Genomic DNA, 19,620 nt, shown 5'->3' with positions numbered 1-19,620 from the left:
AAAAACCACTATTCCTTGCCTCCATCTGAGAACAGGGCCCAGGATTCCGCATTTTTAAAAGATCTCATTTAACTGGTGTTACCCATAAGAATACCTGAGGTTCCCAATTAAAAAACCCCAACTGTAATATAAAAAATCTTTTTCTAAAAATCCATCAACTTTTAAGTTACAGATGCCAAGTGTGAATGAACTCTAAAATGAAAAAAGCAGGCATCAAAAAACACTTTCTAAAATTTCGAATTTGCTCACAATAAAAACTAACGGTCAAAATTTTTATCTTTTTTTTTTTTTTAAAGGAAAATCATGTCCAAATTGTTTGATAGCAGCATGGTTTCTAGGTGAGAGAAATGTGTTAACATTATAGCTGCTCCTATGAATCATCCAAGGGTGTTAGTTATATCACTGTGTATGTGTTGTGGCAGCAATCCTTTTCCAGGTAACATCTATGCTGTGTCAGGAAGATTTTTAGAACTAACATATTAACTTGTAGCAGTTAAAAAAAATAATAATCAGCTATAAGATAAACCAGGACTGGCTTGTGACAATACTATTAATATTCATTTTTTAAAAAATCATTACAACCTTAAAATAAAGATCAGAGTTAATATAGTTACAAACCTAAAACTGAAATTTAGAAAGTATCCCCCTCACAAATTTCTAAAACCAACAGTGCACAACCATATTACTATGGCTTTTGACAATCTTTTAAAGGCTTTCTTCTGGCCAGATACTCCTCCATTCTCTGTTTCCTTCTTTCTTGCCTCCTCACCTTCCTTAAGGAATGCACTCCCCACCGTCCAGTTCTTGGCCTCTCCAAACTTCAGTAACTTCTATGGCTTGAGCTAACACCTCCATGCAAGTAAGTCCCTAATTTAACTATCTCTAATCCTAAACTATTCGACTCAAGTTTTCAAGTGCCTCCTGAAGATCTCCATATGGATTATTATTAAAAACAACAAATCAATTGGGTAACCTACAGAGCCCTGGGAATATCCACATTTTATGTAAAATGCTACATGTATGTGTACATGTGCCCTTTTCTAGCAACAAGGGCCATAATTTTCAGTTTCTCAAATGTATATGCAATCCCAAAGACCATATAAACTCAGATTAAGTCATATACTACTAGCATACTGGACCCTTTGGGATAAATACCAGAGAGTATATTTTTATTTTTATTAGGTTTTTTTTTTTATTGTGTTATGTTAGTCACCATAAAATACATCATTAGTTTTCAGAGAAGTGTCCCAAGATTCATTGTTTACATACAATACCCAGTGGATTTTTAAAAGGGAAAACAAAGTCCAGATTAAACTGTCTAGGAAAGGACTACTGCTATAGTTAACTTTCCCAAGCAATAGATTCTATAAGCTAGCTAGCATCTTCTAATGCTGTGGATCAGTGAATTCCAGCTTAAGGCCAATTGTTTTTATAAAAAATTTTATTGGAACACCACCCTGCCTGTTCATTTACATACTGTCTACAGTTACACTTCTGTGCTACAAAGACAGAGTACTGACAAGAAGCTGTGTAGCTTGCATACCTAAAATATTTACTCTTTCATTCTTTAAGAAGTTTCAGTGACCTCTGGTTTTCTAGATAATCCCTAAATTGATTTTTAAAATCCCACAAAAACACAAAAAAACCCTACCTAAACTTGATAATCAAAAGAAAATCTATTTTCTAGTTTTATCTGTAAACAATACCAGAAACATGTATCAAGCACACATAACTATATTAATGATAGAGTGTGATTTACCTGCCACTGCTGGGCTGCTGTGGAGAGTGTCTGGAATGATCAGAAGGCTCTGACCGTTGGTCAGGTGATCGTGACCGGCTGTGACGGGGAGGTCTGTCATGTGATCGACCAGAATGATCTGATGCCAGTGACTGAATTTCTGAAATGTCTGTTAGGTAAAAGGGTGCTATTTATTTTCCCATAAAATGATTATAGTAAAATGTAAGGTACTCCAGGGATAATAGATATAAGCTACTAAATATAGTTTCATATAAAACTGATGTTTTAAGCATTAACTTCATCAACTACTGATAAAAATGGTGAGCTGCCTACAGAAAATAAGTAGTGACAACATCAATGGACCTTGAAGGCATATGCTAAGTGAAGTAAGTCAGAGAAAGACAAAACAAAACAAAACAACCACAAAAAAACCACAAACCCACACAACCACCAAACTCACAGAAAAAGAGTTCAGATTTGTGGTTACCAGGAGAGTTGGGGGAGGGGGTACGGGGAATTAAAGGAAGATGCAAACTTTCAGTTACAAAATAAATGAGCACCAAGGATGTAATGTACAACATAATGACTATAGCTAACAGTGCTGTATATGGTATATATAAACCTGTTAAACAGACTAAATCCTAAGAGTTCTCATCACAAGGTGAACTTTTTTTGTAATTTTATCTATAGGAGAATAGGCATTAACCAAACATACTATGGTATTGTTTCATGATATACCTAAATCAAACCATTATGCTATGCACCTTAAAACTTCCACACTGATATATGCTGATTTTCTCGATAAAACTAGAAAGTAACTTAAAGTAAACCCTCTACCCCCAATATATATATTTGTAATTCTTAGATTTTGAAGGTGTCTGGCTTGTATAGAAGTATTTCACTCAAACACACCAAATCTTCCTACTACTTCATTAGGTCACTTAAAGGGGCTCTGCAAACAGAACTGTACTCACCATCTCTCTCAGAGGCATTAGCAGAGTGGATACTGTCAGAAAGATCAGGGACGTTCAATAGGGTAGCCCGTTCATCCCTCTGAACTACCATTTTTAACTTGCCTTTAGACCTTTCTATCAATGTCTTTGCATCTGTCAGTGACATATTTTCTGTCACAGTACCATTTATCTGCAACAGAAAAGAAACCAGGTTGAAAATAAATGAAAAAAAAAATACAAATGTTAACTTAATGTTATGGAAAAGGAATATTTAAATTATCCTTGGCTTGCTGTAAGAAGCAAAATATTCCCTTTATACTTTCCTGTATTATCGAAGTACTCCTCTTCCCTGAAGTAATAAAATTTTAATATGCTGTTGCTTTGTCAGAAAAACCCAAATTAGTATCACCAAGCCTGTCACTTTCTATTACTTATAAGCAAATTAACAAACATTTTAATAATATTTAGTTATCAAAACACTTACTGTGAAAGACTAGACATATATACCTACAAAGTAGCTCCTACCAGTGAATGATATTCATTTGTAGCGATTAATTTGCCCAGGATGACTCCATGACTAAAGAAAGACATCAGTGTTGACATGTAATAACAGACAAACCATTTTTGTCCACTAAAAATGGCAAACCATCCAGTGCCCCAAACATTAGTTTTTAAATTTTATTGGCGAAATTGCTTTGAACATTAGCAGAAGCTATATGGTTACACTTGAATTTGTCTTCTATTTCAATTCCTTAAAATATAAGAACAGGACTATACCTTTAATACAACATCGCCTTCTTGAATATTGCCATCTCTTGCTGCCAAACTATCTTGTGAAATTTCCTTTACAAATATATGGCTGGCCAATCGAAGACCATATTCTGAAAGAATATATTTAAATGTCTTTAGTGTAAAATGCTACAAGACTTAAATAGTTTAAAAGCATAAGAGTAATCACCACATTGTGTTTTTAAGTACAATCAATAATAAGAAATTATTCTTAGTTACCCTGCAAAGATGACATTTCTTCTAATCATCAAAAGTGTGCACATCAACATGAAAGCAAAGGAAGTTACGTGATTCAAGCAAAAGACTGACAGACCTTATTCCATTTTACTCAGAGAAAAAAGCCCTGAAGAACAGACCATTTCTTTCTATGTTGTAATAATCACTAGCTTCTCAGAAGGTTTAATGAATACAATTCTAAAAAGTGAACTAAGACTGGAAAAACTCTGAAGAGGTTGGCAATTTTATTGATGACTTGTGTTACCAAGTATACACTGTTTTTGTTTTCTCCAATTTCCTAGAGTGAAAGTATTTCCAATCCTACAAACCTCGAACACTGGAGAGACATATGCAGAGCATTAGGACATAAACTCTGTATTAGTGCAAGGGCTTCAACTAGCTGAGCAGATACAGGCAGGAGTTATAAATGCCAGTCCTTTCCTTTTAACATCAAGTATTCAAAAGTAAGGCAACATTAATTCTATCTGTGGGTGAGGAAATGGTCAGAGTTGGGGAAGGTACCAGGAGTGTCCAGAAAACTGTCCAGGGACCTATAAAACTGTAGAATTCTGTTTGTAAACTACAACAATGACAACAACATAACAACAACAGGAAAAGCACTGCTCCTGGTTTTCTCGGGAGAGAGAAAAGGACTGTGTCGTTCTGCGTTAAGGAAGCGCGGGGGAGTGGGGGAGACAAAAAAAAAGATCTTGGGGTTTTTGTTTTTAATATGGGATGGGTAGCAGGTTGGCTAACTCAAGCTTCTATAAGTTACATCAGAGTTACAGCTTAACTTAAGGCAAATACACAAAGAGCGCTCACAAGCAAGAAAATCAGGGTAAAAAAATAAAATGACTTTTGAGGGGATCTAGGCAGGCAAGTATACATGTTTAATAAATGGCTGTTATATCTAAGAAGAATAATAAGTATTATTATACATATATATATATAATAAGAATATAAGTTATATCTAAGAAGAATAATAAGTATTAATGACAAACTTCTCCTTATTTAAGATTAAAAAGTTACAGGGGCACCTGGGTGGCTCAGTCAGTTAAGCATTTGCCTTCAACTCAGGTCATGATCCCAGGGCCTGGGATGTAGCCCTGTGTCAGGCATTCTGCTTAGTGGGGAGCCTGTTTCTCCCTCTCCCTCTGCTCCTACCCACCCCCATGGGCTCTCTCTCACTCTCAAAAAAAATGAAAAAAAAATCTTAAAAAAAAAAAAGACTAAAAAAGTTCTAAAATGACCAATAAAGAGATGACTTCAAAATAATCCTCATACATTCATTTACTCCAACTGTTTCCTTAGGTAAATATTAACTATGTGCCAAGCATTGTGGATAAAAAAGCAGTAAATGAGAGATAAATGGTCCCTGCACTCCCTGGCAACTTCCACACACAGTAGGGGCATATACAAGTGTGAGAGAAGGACAGATAAAGGCAATAAAGGGTTTCGTGTCCAGTATGGAGTCCGAGAAGGCCTTCCCAAAGAGGAAATACTAAAAGTGGAAATACTACTGAACCAGAAGGATGAGGGTGTATGTGTGTGTGATTATGTGGGGTGGGGGTAGGTGGTAGGCAGTGGTAGAGATAGGGTGGTTAAAAATAAATGCATCTCTGTGAAAGTGTCTGTAGAACTGACTGGAAGGGATCCAGAGGCTAGTTTTTGAGACTTATTAAGTTCACTTAAGAGGTGAGGGTTGCTCACCAGACCAAAAAATAATAATAACTATTAGAGAATGTGAGATAACTACGATTATCATGTAAATGATGGTTGTGATAAACTTGATTATGATCAATTTATAATGTATATGTATATCAAACCATCAAGTTTGTATTTTAAATGTATAAAATTTTATGTATTTACATACGATGTTAATTACATCTCAATACAGTTGAAAGAAAAAAGATTATGGTAGTTTGGATAAGGGTGCTGGCGATGGAGAAAGGCAGTAGTGGGATGGTAATTTAAGAGTGGTTATTTAGGAAGTTAGCATGTATTAAGTGGGTACAGGGAAGTGAGGAAAAGAGAGATGTTAAGGATAACTACCATGTTATCCAAAACTGGCATGAGAAACCAGGTAGATGGGAATATATCGAACCAGTGACCTCATAAGAAACACAAAAATTTTGAGGGAGATGTGAGTTTCTTTCCAAGACACACTGAGTTTAAGGAAGCTGAGCTACATGAAACACCGAAGTGAGTATGCCTAAGGGTCAGCTGGTTCACGAAAGTACAGCCAGAGAAATAAGTTTTGCCATCAGCAGCAGGTAACTGTGCCAGTGAGCAGATGAGACCACCTGAAGAGTTCATGTTGAAGAAAAAAAGACTCTGGAAGAGAAATCTACCTAAGATTAGAGGGTAAGATGAGGAGAATGAAGTTGCAAAGGATACAAAAAGGGGGTGGGAGACCCAGAAGGACACAGTATTATCATTCTCTTGAAGCCGAGAGAAGAAATTATTTCAAAACATAGGAACTCGAGCTTGCTTCAGCAGCACATATATAAAAATACAGGAAGTGGTTAATGCTATGCAAAATGGTACTGAAAAAGTAAGTAAAATAAAGACTGAAAATTTCTATTGAATTAGTGTGCATGATTTGGGGAGCAAGGTGAAACAGTTTTCAGGCCAGAGAGGGTTGGAAAATGAGTGGTAAAATGAAATAGACACAGCAGGGCTAGACAGTTTGAGAAGTCGACTACAGAGTTACAGTGGGGAACAAGAACTAGAAAAAGGTCTATCAGATGCTGGTAGAGCAGATCAAAGTGAGCCCACATGATATTCTTAGTACAACACCTTTTTACCAAATGATCAGCCACAGATGATCATCTGAGAGACATGTCCACAGCAGGAGGATACCACAATCAGATTCATTCTTATGAAATCTGATTCAGGGGAGGCAGTTGGCTTTAGTTTCAAAAATGTTAAAGATGTCCTGCATTATAGAAAGATACCCTATCAGGGGGTTCCTTCTTCTTAATGTCTTCATTTAAAAAGTATTCTGCCCCTCCACACACCCCCCACCTCCACCAAGTCCAAGATTTCTTCCTATGGTTATGCCACTACTGATCCTAACAGCTAGGTAAAACACTGATTTTGAGGTTGGTGATGCTATGAAATTTGTTAGCATAATTTGCATTTGGCTATCCTAATCAAAAGAAATCCAAAATCCAACTACTGGACCATTTATTTGAAGAGCTATCTGCTACAACAAAATAATTCAAGAGAAAAGTGATGATCCCTGAAGTCTGCTAAACGGGACATGACTTATGGCAACAGGACATAATGAAGATAACAAAAGACAACAAAAGTAAGGATAGGAAGGGATGGCAATTTTACTTCTTACCAAAATTAATGTTAACATTTTTATGTGAAAATGATAAGTGAGTTGGTAAAGAATACCTTCATTTTTCCGGGATTTCACCAACGTGACTTTAGTGGGTTTGGCAGGTTGACTGGAGGCCACAGATCGCCTATCAGACCGTGGGGACAAACTCCTCTCTCTGCTTGCACTTCTATCCCTTGCCCAACTCTTCTCACTCCTTCTACTGACCAGACCGCCACGGCTGCTTCTTGGGTCATGGACTTCCTCATCGTAACTATCTTCTTCATTCTCAGATACCGGTTCAGGATCAGGACGACTAACTGGTATCTGAACTTTCTTCTTCCTCCGAATGGTCTACAAATAAAGTTTACCAAAAAAAGCTTACTCATTTCCATATATACTTTCATTTCTAAAAGAAAGGAAAATTACAGTTTTCTGGTCCCATATCAATTAAACTAATTATGAATCAGAGAGACACAATACACAACAAATTACTATTTCCATAATGGATGTGTTTTCTGTTCTCTTGACAAACAGATCTGGTTAAGAACCAAATTTGAAATAGTGAGCCAAATGAAGTCCTTAGTTACTTAATTCAGAAAGATTTTCCAGGTGTGATAATCACCAGCTTAAAAAAGAACTAATAACTGTTGGTAGTTGGAATGAAGGATGGAGCACTGTACTCTAATACCATCAAATATACTGTAGTTGCTACCAAGCAAATTTGTAAGCCCAACTTGACTCCTTTAGATTTTCAGAATCCACCAATATCAAGGCCCACAACTGTCTTACTGAAACTCTTAACAGAGAAATTTACTGTACTTCCACACTAACATTCAACTAAGTAAAGTTGGAGCTAATAACTCTATTATACTTCATCAATACAAACTGCTTTCAGTTTCTGTATGGAGCTAATAACTCTATTATACTTCATCAATACAAACTGCTTTCAGTTTCTGTATCTCTCCAATTTGTAATTTCTCATCTTGGTATAAATCCCTTCTTCTGGCTTTCTTTCCTCAATGACTCTGATTAATGGTTCAACTTTCCCTGTTCATTTATTTCCTTCACTTCTGTACGTTCAAAATCTTCAAGCATTACCTGATGGAGTGGCCTCTTAATCCTTCGACTTTGTGCAGCTAACCTTCTCACCCTGATATACCCAGGATCTCATCAGATATCTGTAAGATCTTCTTGGGTTAACATTCCTTGTCTTCTACTTTTGATGCTTTGATCTACTGAAACTTTTCTATCCCCATCTTCTTTTGGACTCCTTTCTCTCCTATTCTCCCAGTCCATTAATTCCTTCCTGGTTTCACCTGCCTTGCTCTCAAGTTTCCATGGAATGTCATGCTGTGATATTGAAAGGACTTTCTCTTGACCTCTCAATCACCTGCTATGACAAACTCCAGTCCTGTATTACCTTTACCTTCAGATGGCTGTTTTTCCACACTTTGCTGAGTAGGTCCTCCATAAATTCATTTTGTTTGACAGAATTCTTTTGCTTGTTTAGTACTCCTTTCCTCTACCTCTTGCCTCTCTATGGAATTTGCTAACACGGGTATTCCAAAACCATTCTCCAAGATCCCAATCGCTTAGCCTGACTCACAGAGATCAGTGTCACTTTACTTCCCTTATTCTCCTACATTTTTTTAGTATCTCATTTATTTAGTCTTCCTTTGGGGCTCAAAGACCAAGTTGATCCTCTTCCTGGATGAATGAATATGAGCTCTTATTCTCATCCCTACCCACCTCCAACAACTTCTTAATCAATAACAACCCCTGAAAGTACTTATAACTTTCATGTCTCCCTCAAATTTGTTCTCTGCCTACTATTCATCTGCTAATTAATCTTCTATTCCTCTGTCTTGCTACACATTTCCAAGTTATCCTATCTCCTCCCTTTGTGGCTAATTTTCTTCAAAGAGCTGCTCTACACTTAATACTGCTTGCTGCTCCTTTCTACCACCAAGGATGATCAGAGAAGGCCCTTCTGAGGAAACAACACTGAAGCTGAAGAAGCAGCAAATGCCAATACATGAAAAGAAGAGACAGGTCAGTTCCCTGTTAGGAACTGAGAGAAGGCTGTCTGTCTTTCCACCCTCTGTGCCTCATAGCTCAGGCCCTTATCCAGTAACACTTACTATAAAGCATTCTTAACCGACTCTGCATTTTAGCCTCACCTCTACTTCAAGCTCCAACAAACTATTTTAAAAGTAATACTTCTGCAGTGTTACTTTTTCAAATCTTCAATTCCTCCCTAGCAATATACAAACCAAAAAAAAGTAACCAGATAAGGCCTAGGAGTTTCCCATGTCTTCCTTCAGGAGAGTGCCTCTGATTGCATCTGAAACTACTCTCAATCTCCAATGTGCATTATGGTTATGATCATGTATATCCATCTAACCTGTTAAGATTCAGGTTTCTTGGAGAAGGTCCTTGCCATGCATTTAACTATACATTTAATGAAGTATTTGCAACCAGTTAATTGTTCAACTTATTGAAAAATATCCAATCCTGTTATAATTTTCTATGTATGCTACAATTAATGGTTGTACACTTACAAGAAGATATTTAGCAGGTTTGACAATTATGCTTGATTTTATCACTGAAAATTTTGAAAGAAAAATTTTGGGGGAAATGCCTACTTCAAAACACTTTTGCTAAATTAAAGATTCAAATGTAAAATAAAACAATGAAATCCTATAACTACTAGAATAAAATACAGGATATATACTTTTATAACTCTAATAAGGTAAAGGGGTTTATAAGCCTGAGAGCAAAGATGGAACCAACCAAGCGAACATCTGACAGATTTGACAACATAAAAATGAAGGCATTTCAGTGTTGAAACAAAATGACATAAAACAACCCTCCAATCACCATAAACAACTTAAACTCACAAAAGCGTATGTACTACATGTATTTTTTGCCCATATAACATAAGACTAACCATCTTAATATATACAGCTCTCTAGTATGACAATTATCACCATAAAGATGCAAAAGAATAAGCAAAAAAGAAACATAAATGGGCACTATATACACTACAGGATAAACTAATTTGTATTGTAAAATATTTCACTTGAAATACTATGTTCAGTCTATTTGGCAAAGATTTAAAAACTGTTGATAAAACTGGACTTACAATAGCCTACTAACTTTCTGAAGGGCATTGGCAATACATACATCAAGTCATTCATGCCTTCTGGCTGAAAAGCCACTCCTAAGATGTTATTCCTAAACAGGAACTGAATAGGTAGGTAGAAACACAATGATCTTCAACACAGTATTTTTTTAATACCTGTAGAAACTGGATGCTGAAATTTCCACCCATGGATGGGTTAGGTAAGTAGCCCCATGGAGATATACTGAAGTGCTCAACGAGGTCATCTCTAGGAGATGTTTCTGCCCAGTCATTTACTTCATAATGCTTTTTCAGGATAGTCGGAATTTTAATAAAAATTATACATGCTCATTGTGTCATAAACTATTTCTATCTTCACACTGTTAAATCTAAATTAGCCTATTTATGGCAGTTACATTATCTAGTAGAGTTCTAACATTTTAGTTCAACAGAAAAGAAATAATTTATTTGCTTAATACCCAAGGAGCTGTTAGTTTATGGAAAGATAATCATAAACAACCAACCACCACAATGTAAGAGCACAGGGAAGAAAACTGGGGTCAGGGAAAGAGGAAGTGGTTATTCAGAACTGAAAAAAAAACAAAAAAAAAAAACAAAATTAAACAAGGAAAAACAATGATCTTGAAGTTCTGGTCATGGCTGGGGTGAATTAAGAAAGCCACTCCACAATGAAAGACCACAATCTAAGACACAGGTTTTATTCTAAAAGTCATATGGCAATGATAAACTTAACAAAGAAAAGATATGAGCCAATCTCTTCAAAAGTAGAAATAAACAGCAGCTCTCTGATGATTAAAAAACCCTTCTACTCTCTCTATAACCTCTCCCTATAAAGCAAAAAAAGACTTGCCCAATATTCCTAAGTTCTGCCTGTCCAACTCATGTAGCTAACTAAGTATACTCAGAGCAAAATCCATCCTTGAGCTGCCCCAAATCCTTTTCCTAATTTCAAATACATTAGAGGTTTTGGACCTACTTCTTACAAAATAATTTCTATTGGGAAAAGTCTGAGGTATAGGAATACAACTTTCTTAGATGCATTATTGATGTGGAGTATATATGTTGAATATTTTGCATGGCAATAACAACAAAAACAACAACAACAACAACAACAACAAAAAACAGCTCAACATTACAGGAGAATAGAGAGCTTAAAAAGTTGGGGTTATAGGTGAAGCTCACAACCTCATGTATAAGGGAGAAAAACCCAATTTACCTAAGGTGCTCACCTTGGAATGTACAACTGAAAAACACTATAAATAATAATAACAATGCTAAGGATCGGCAGCTAAGGCAAGAATGCTAAAACTGACTCAGTTTTAAGATAAGCAATTACAGGGCGCCTGGGTGGCTCAGTGGGTTAAGCCGCTGCCTTCGGCTCAGGTCATGATCTCAGGGTCCTGGAATCGAGTCCCGCATCGGGCTCTCTGCTCAGCAGGGAGCCTGCTTCCCTCTCTCTCTCTCTGCCTGCCTCTCTGTCTGCTTGTGATCTCTGTCAGATAAATAAATAAAATCTTTAAAAAAATAAAAATAAAAAGATTTATCTATAAAAAAATAAGCAATTATAAAAATTAGCTATTTGCTTCCATAAACACTATAATCTCAAGTTCTAAAAACTGTTTTAAAACTTTACCACCCACTAACCAGTATGTATATGAACTATGATTTTAAAATGACATTACAGTTGTAAAAATATAATTAAAATGAAGTCATGAAAATATATAACTCAAAAGATGATGTCTGTCATTTGGAACGCAGTTAACTCAAGAGTGGATATACTGCGATTTGAGAAAACTCTCACCTCACCAGCATTAACACTGGTGTGGAAATAAACCATATGTCAAGAAGTCTACACAAGGGAAGAGGGCCTAGTAACTGTGGGGTACACAGTCTCAGGGAATACACCTTCAAGATCTCACCCAATCCCTAAGGTCAAAACATAATGCAGGCCTTCCCCTCATGCCCCCTCCCTTCCACTGGGTCCACTGTGCTTCTGAGCGTCTGCTAGGAAGTAGAAAAGTTCTCAGTAGCCAAGGCAGGTCAAACCACCTAGCTGCCTACTCTGGCTCTTCTTCCTGCTCTTTATACCTGATCTAAAGCCTCAAAGCAGTGCCTTTATCAGTCCTTTCAGAAGCTAGAGGGGCAAAAACGTGGGGAAGGGGCAAAGTGGGTAAAAAATAGCGAATATGCTCCTAAATATGGATATAATTTTAAATAGGACTTTTACATTAAATCCATTTTGTGCCACATTGGCTTAGTTTTACCTGTGATTTGAAGCCAGTTACCAAGAGTTAACTGAACTTCTTTTCCCTTATTTAAAAAAAAAAAAAAAAAAAGACAGAGAAATAATGAAATAGAAGACAGTTCCAGCTATATACTAAAACAGTAACATTAAAATGCATCCTGAACAACCCTACAATGAAAATCTTACCACTTTCTCTCTCCTCAAACTGTATCAGAATAACAAGGAAAGTGGTTGATGATGTGTATGTTCAAGGGACAATGTAAAACTTGCCCATTAAACAAATCTTGTAACAGAAAACAGGGCTAAATATTTCAAACAGACTACCATGCCAAGATTCAATCTAACGTAAGTATTTTAAAAAGGAAACATTAAGCCATAAAAAGGTGACCATTCAATCACCCCCCACCTTTCCTCTTCAATCAAATAAATACTAGATAATAAATAAATAAATAAATCCTAGTACCTAAACTTTGAGAAAATATACACACAGTGATAAAACATATCACCAGTATTAGAAGAAACACTCTTGTAAGTTAACTTTAGAACTACTGATCCAGTTTCCATTTTCTTAAAGGGTTAAGATGAACTTAAAAAACCAGAAACATATCAACCATAAATTGATACTTTTGGTATATTAAAGGTAAAAGATACTTACAATTTTTGCATTCTTCCCACTTTTCCTTAATTGTTGAACAGCAAAGGCATGTTCAACATTATCCATTGAAACTCCATTAACCATCGCAACTCGGTCATTTTCCCTAAGGAAAAAAAGGTCACAAAATAACAAGTTAGAAAAAAAACATACAGACAGGTTTGTGAATACATTTTCAAGATGGGTTCTTCCACAAAAATATTTCAATTATAGGCTAATCTATTTGTCTTCAGATCAATGATACAATAATGTCAAATAACTTTCTGATTTCCTATAACATTTAGTAACTAACCTCAGGGATTAATTTTTTTAAATCATTAATACAATGTTTTTACAAAAGAGTGAACAGGTACCACAACAAAAAATAATTTTTGATGGTACAATTAGAGGACATTAAATGATACATGTTACATAGCTGGAAAAAATTATTCCCTTTTTAAAAAACAGTTTTTCTTTTTCCTTCCAGTTTTCTTTCAATCTTTCTGACTATAGCTCACTTTTTGCTAGGTGGCATATCTTCTGCCTCTCTTTACCTTGCTTATCTTAACCGAACAATAAGGACAAGATTAACAATAAGGACAAGATTAAGGGTGAGCTGTTCCTGAAGGCTAAATTCCACCCCAAACTGTGTAACAAGTTTTCTCTTCATCTTTATTTTTACAGTAACCACCTATTTAAGGTAAGGGATACTAGCTTTCCATTTATGGTATCTCTATTATCTCTAAGTAGGAATGTATGTTAATTTAAAGGAATCCCTAGCAGAATCGCCAGTGACTGAGGGTAGGAACAGGGCTTGTAACCAGATACCCAAAAGAAATGTGCTTACTGTAGCTGTCCTTCAGCAGGTCCCCCTTTCAGCACATCTGAAATTACTATGGAAGTTTCCCCACTCTGAAAATGAGGGTTGTCTCTTCCACCAGATATTGCAATTCCAAATCCAAATCCAGGAGCCTAAAGTAATAATTATGGAGAAACACTCCTATTACGAAAAGTAATTGTTCACTGTATGATACAATCTAAAAAAGTTTAGATATAAAAATTACCATCTTATTACATCTATGATCCAAACACTTGCTGGTGTGATACATATCAGAATGATCTATCCTGGTATGGGAATGCATACTCTAATAAATTAAATGCTGGACATAAAAGATTATTAAAATTTGCTGATTACAATGTTTTCTAAGTACTAAAATATATTTTAAAATTCTGAACACTAAAATCCTGCATATATTTTTATCATAAGAGCTCTTGAAGGTATTGGCAATGCACTAGTGTTATCATCACAAAACTGGAAATAATTTATAGAATACTTAATTAGTATAAACATCTGATGCCACTTTGTATAATAAAATATGAATAAGCTGTGAAAATCAAATATGTTATTTCAACTTTCTTCAACTATCCTAAAAAATCTCTTTAGAAGTAATACATTATAAGAATATCTTATATGTACGTTGCATAGAACAGAAAGTAGAACCATATCAAACCGTTTAAAGATTTTTTTTATTTGACAGCGAGAGACAGGAGATCACAAGTAGGCAGAGAGGCAGGCAGAGAGAGAGAGAGGGAAGCAGGCTCCCCGCCGAGCAGAGAGCCCGATGTGGGACTCAATCCCAGGACCCTGAGATCATGACCCAAGCCGAAGGCAGCGGCTCAACCCACTGAGCCACCCAGGCGCCCCATATCAAACCGTTTAAAAAACATTTTTAATGGGGCACCTGGATGCTCAGTTGTTAATCATCTACCTTCAGCTCAAAGCATAATCCCAGGGTCTGGGATCCAGCCCCATATCAAGCTCCCAGCTCTGTGTGAAGCCTGCTTCTCCCTCCCCCACTCTCCCTGCTTGTGTTCCCTCTCTCGGCTCTGTCAAATAAATAAAATCTTTAAATAAATAAATAAAATGCTATTTTAATTAAAGAAAATAATAAACTATATACTTCTAAATGACCTGACAATTTTAATCACAATGACTGAGGGCAGACCAATACAAAGAAAACTGAAAATATTTCCAAGTTAATAAGTTACTAAACTCATATCCTCCTAAAATACAAGACTAAATCACTACACAAAACCATTCCCTTAGTATAACTCAAAGACTGACAATATCCAAATTTCAAAACAGAAACAGGCCTAAAATTTCAAAAATATGATTAGAAAGAAACATTTGTTGGCACAGAATTGGGAAATACGAGAAACTACTTTATAGAACAAATTCAAATACATTTGAAAACCCTGATGAACCAGGGACACCTGGGTGGCTCAGTCTGCCTTTCACTCAGGTCATGATCCCAGGGTACTGGAATCCAGCCAGGCAGCCGGCTCCCTGCTCAGCAGGGAGTCTGCTTCTTCCTCTGCTCCTTCCCCCTACTTGTGTGCCCACATGCTCTCTCAAATAAATAAATAAATAAATAAATAAGATCTTTTTAAAAAAGGGTGGGGGGAAGAAAAAAATCCAGATGAACCAGATTATTGAAATGACTCAGAAATTAAAAATGCAATTTAAACAATGCAATTTCTGGAAATAAAATAGAGAAAATTATCCCACAAAAAAAGCACCAGCCACGGATGATTTCACAAGCAAATTCTACCAAGACATCATTGTCCAGGTAGCCTCAAAGCCCCATAAACTGTTCCAAAGCACTGAAAACGAAGGAAAGCTTCTAAACTTTTCTATAAAGCAACTATAATACTGACATCTAAATGATAGTGACTCTCCATAAAGACAGAGCCCCACTCCAAATATTAAAGCCCAAAATGATTTCTATGTAACTATACAAAAAGTATTAAGCAAAAAAAGAGGAAACAGAGGGCAACTTCCTACAAATACTCCATGGCAAAAGGGATATATTACAAGAATGCAAGACTGATGTATAAGGGAATTCACAGGTATCATACATATACCTATTACTAAATCTAAAGGAAAAAAATTCTATGATTATATCCACAGACCTTAAAAAGGACTTTGACAAAATCCAACAGTTACTATTAAAGAAATTAAAAAAAAATTCAAGAAAATTCAATCTTGTGATAGTTGCTTTTTATTAAAGTACGTGAAGAAAATCCAGCTTCACATACATATGCAGTTTAAAAAAAAAAAAAAAGGAAGTTATTTTAGTGGCCCTTTTATGTTATTCTGGATATTCATGTTTGATTTTATACCAAAACTTGGTGTGAGCTTCTTCCATCCAAGTACTAACCAGGCCCGACCCTGCTTAGCTTCCGAGATCAGACGAGATCGGGCGCGTTCAGGGTGGTATGGCCGTAGACTGGTGTGAGCTTCTTAACAGCTGTAATGTACAATCTGAAACATATCAATGAATTTTTTGTACTCAAATACCCATTGGCAGGTTTTGCACTTCCAATGGGTATTTTTAACCATTACTGGTTTTATAATAGCATGCCTTGGTCATTTGAAAAATACTTAGGCAAATCTTTCAAAGGATAACATATTTCATTATATATATTTTTTTAAATTCTGTATTGTGGTGCCTGGGTGGCTTGGTTGGAACATCTGACTTTGGCTCAGGTCATGATCTCAGGGTCCTGGGATAGAGCCTCCCATCACTCTGGGCTCAGCAGGAGTTTGCTTGTCCCTCTGCCCCTCCCCCCTCCACCCCCCTCCCCCAGTGCTCACACTCTCTCACTCTCTCTCAAATTCTCAAGTAAATAAAATCACAAAAAAATAAAAATGAAGATTGCGTATTAATATCATCACCAATCTCATCAAAATCTGTAAGTACTAAAAAGCTATTGGCTCATGGTAGTAGGTGAAAGCTTTCCAAATGTTAGTTTTTGCTTTAAATTCGATTTTCTTTATTGGCAACAAATACATCAGAATTGCTTTCCCTGAAGCAAATGTCTGTCAAATATTCAACTCTGGATAACCATATATTCCTTCAGGTAAACATCGTGTTACACACACAGACATATGTACAACTTGTTTCCAAGTCAAACAATCACAAAAGTACTTCAGTATAAAGTGTCTTATGCATATATCCTATTTCAATGCATAATTTAAAAACTGTACTCAAAAGCTGAGATGCAGTAAAATTAAAACTAATAATTTTTACTGCTTCGAATCATTCAGAAACAAACTTGGAACTGTTCTTTAAACTTGTGAGTGTATGGCAATGACTGTTAGTAACCTTTGATGCCATTGCCTTGATTTGGGCTATGGCAGACAGTTTTACCCAATACTACTTCTGCACCTACTACAAAAATACCAATATAGTGCAAAAGACAAATAATATTTTCATACTGTTAGGAAAATAATTTGCCCTTGAGCCTAAAAAGGTTTCAGAGACATGGTGGGGTCCTCAGACCATACTTTGAAAACACTGATATTAGGAACTTCTAAAAAAATAAGAAAAAGAGAGGAAAAAACCCTACCAAAATAAAAATAAAACAATGAAACAGATCATTTGCAGAAGATACGTAAGATATTAAAACTCATAATTAGAGAAATGCAAATTAAAACCATACAGCGAACGATAAAACTTAAAAGTATGACAAGACATTTTATTGGGAGGGCTGTAGAGAAAAAGGTATTCTTACACACTATGGATGGATATGTAAACTTTAATTCTTTAGGAATTTGTTAATACCTAACAAAACTATAAAAGCACTAATCTTTTGACAGAGCAAACCAATTTCTAGGTATTTACCCTAAAGATACATATACCATTCTCCAACAATATGAAAATACATACACAGTTATTCCTTGCAAATTGTTTATTGCAAATAGTGGGGGGAAATCTAAATGCCCACAAAATACCTGTAGAGCAGAGGGTAGTATAGGGTGGGATTATTCTTTTGCTATTTATCCTCCTTGGAAGAGGCTCAGACTAATCTTTCATTCTATATACTTTAATGTTGTTCATTTACATCTTGCTTGATAAATCTTTTATTTAAAAATGTTAAAATAACACAAAAATATTATAAAGAAATACTGAAAATGTCGGGAACTTTCAATAAGAAAGACAGAGACGAGAAGTTATTTTCCTTACTTGTGAGTATCCCTCCTCAGCCTTTTAGCTAAGATCAAGTGTAGATTTACTTGTAAACAAATCTAGGTGCAGTTTTTGGCTGCAGTGAACCAGGGTCAAAAACCTGGCCTGGACCACTGCTTCTATGCAGCTCTGTCACTTTGTAAGGCATGTAAATCCTGGATCAGTGTTTGCTATGGTTCATTTAATGACTAGCCAGAAGTCTGTGGTCCCTAAATCTGGCTGGGATGAGAAGAGAATCACTTGGGAACAGTTTCAAAAGCTGATGTACAACCCCCCCCCCCCCCACCTCATACCAATTAAAAGAAAAAAAAAAGGAAGAGGCGAAATGGCAGGCATTTTTTTTAAAGATTTTATTTATTTGACAGAGAGAGAGAGAGCGCGAGCTCACACACAGCAGGGGGAGGGGCAGGCAGAGGGAAAGGGAGAAGCAGGCTCCCTGCTGAGCAAGGAGCCCAATGCAGGGCCTGGGATCACCATCTGAGCTAAAGTCAGATGCTTAACTGACTTGAGCCACCCAGGTGCCCCTGGCAAGCATTTTTTAAAAATTGATTCTAATGGGCGCTGACCACCTCAGCCTTAAATGGTTTGTGAACTTCAGACCAAGGTGACAATAAAAAATTTCAAAGATTTCACAACTATTCCACACTTCCCCTTCCCTCTATCTCACCCTTGTCTCACTTGGCCTTCTCAATAAATTTCTTACCTCCACCAGTTTAAAATTTACCCTCCCTCCTGTCTGAAGGGTTATCATTCTAAAAACAAATCTGATCCCGTCATTCCACGGCCCATGGGTCTAAACTCCTTAGTATGAAGCATCGTGAAATACAACTCCAACCTACTTTCTGGCACCCCAATATCTGCTCTAAACACACTGAACTATGGATCCCTGCTTAAGCATGACATGCATTAGGAAACTCTATGCTTTTGCACGTCCTCTCTATTCCCAGGCTTCCTTAAGGGCCTTATCAGTCTTGTAAGTTTCAGCTCATCCTTCAAAATCCAAGTTCAGGGGCCCCTGGGTGGCTCAGTTGGTTAAGCATCTGCCTTTGGTTCAGGTCATGATCTCCAGGGTCCTGAGATCGAATCCCACATCAGGATCCCTGCTCCATGGGGAGCCTACTTCTCCCTGTGCCTCCCTCTCTCTGTCTCTCATGAATAAATATTTAAAAAACAAAAACACAAAATCCAAGTTCAATGTCATCTCATTCATAAAACCATCCCACTTTTCCACTGGTAGAAGAGGTACACACCTCTGCTACTTAACACACTTGGCACTGTAAGTAACCTGGCTATCAGAGCCCAGCCTGGGAGGGATTCACATACTCATCTACATATTCCAGCTAAATACAACCCTGCAGGAGCCTAACACAAATTGGTTTGTCAACAACTGTGAACCAAAACAAGTCTATGACTAATTATTCAATTTAATTTTAATTAAGTTCCCATTCTTTTGGGAGGCCTGGGTGGCTCTGTCTGTTGAGTGTCTGCCTTCAGCTCAAGTCAGGATCCCAAGGCCCTGGGATTGAGTCGCTTTTGGTT

General features: G+C 36.5%; 1 protein-coding gene across 6 annotated transcripts in view; it reads right to left on the bottom strand.

Moving 5' to 3' along the window:
• The window catches only part of TJP1 (tight junction protein 1), a 254,981-nt gene that overhangs the window by 50,199 nt on the left and 185,162 nt on the right, over positions 1–19,620 (bottom strand). For all 6 annotated transcript variants that reach the window (XM_046008472.1, XM_046008474.1, XM_046008476.1 and 3 more), the window contains 6 exons: positions 13,896–14,020; positions 13,073–13,175; positions 7,102–7,378; positions 3,469–3,572; positions 2,713–2,881; positions 1,760–1,907 (listed from right to left, as the gene is read on the bottom strand). In XM_046008472.1, the coding sequence (XP_045864428.1) occupies positions 1,760–1,907; positions 2,713–2,881; positions 3,469–3,572; positions 7,102–7,378; positions 13,073–13,175; positions 13,896–14,020 (926 nt within the window). The remainder of the gene's footprint in view (positions 1–1,759; positions 1,908–2,712; positions 2,882–3,468; positions 3,573–7,101; positions 7,379–13,072; positions 13,176–13,895; positions 14,021–19,620) is intronic.

The sequence above is a fragment of the Meles meles genome, chromosome 6, assembly GCF_922984935.1.
Source record: "Meles meles chromosome 6, mMelMel3.1 paternal haplotype, whole genome shotgun sequence".
NCBI classification, from domain to species: Eukaryota; Metazoa; Chordata; class Mammalia; order Carnivora; family Mustelidae; genus Meles; species Meles meles.
This window is presented reverse-complemented; position numbering and strand designations above follow the sequence as displayed.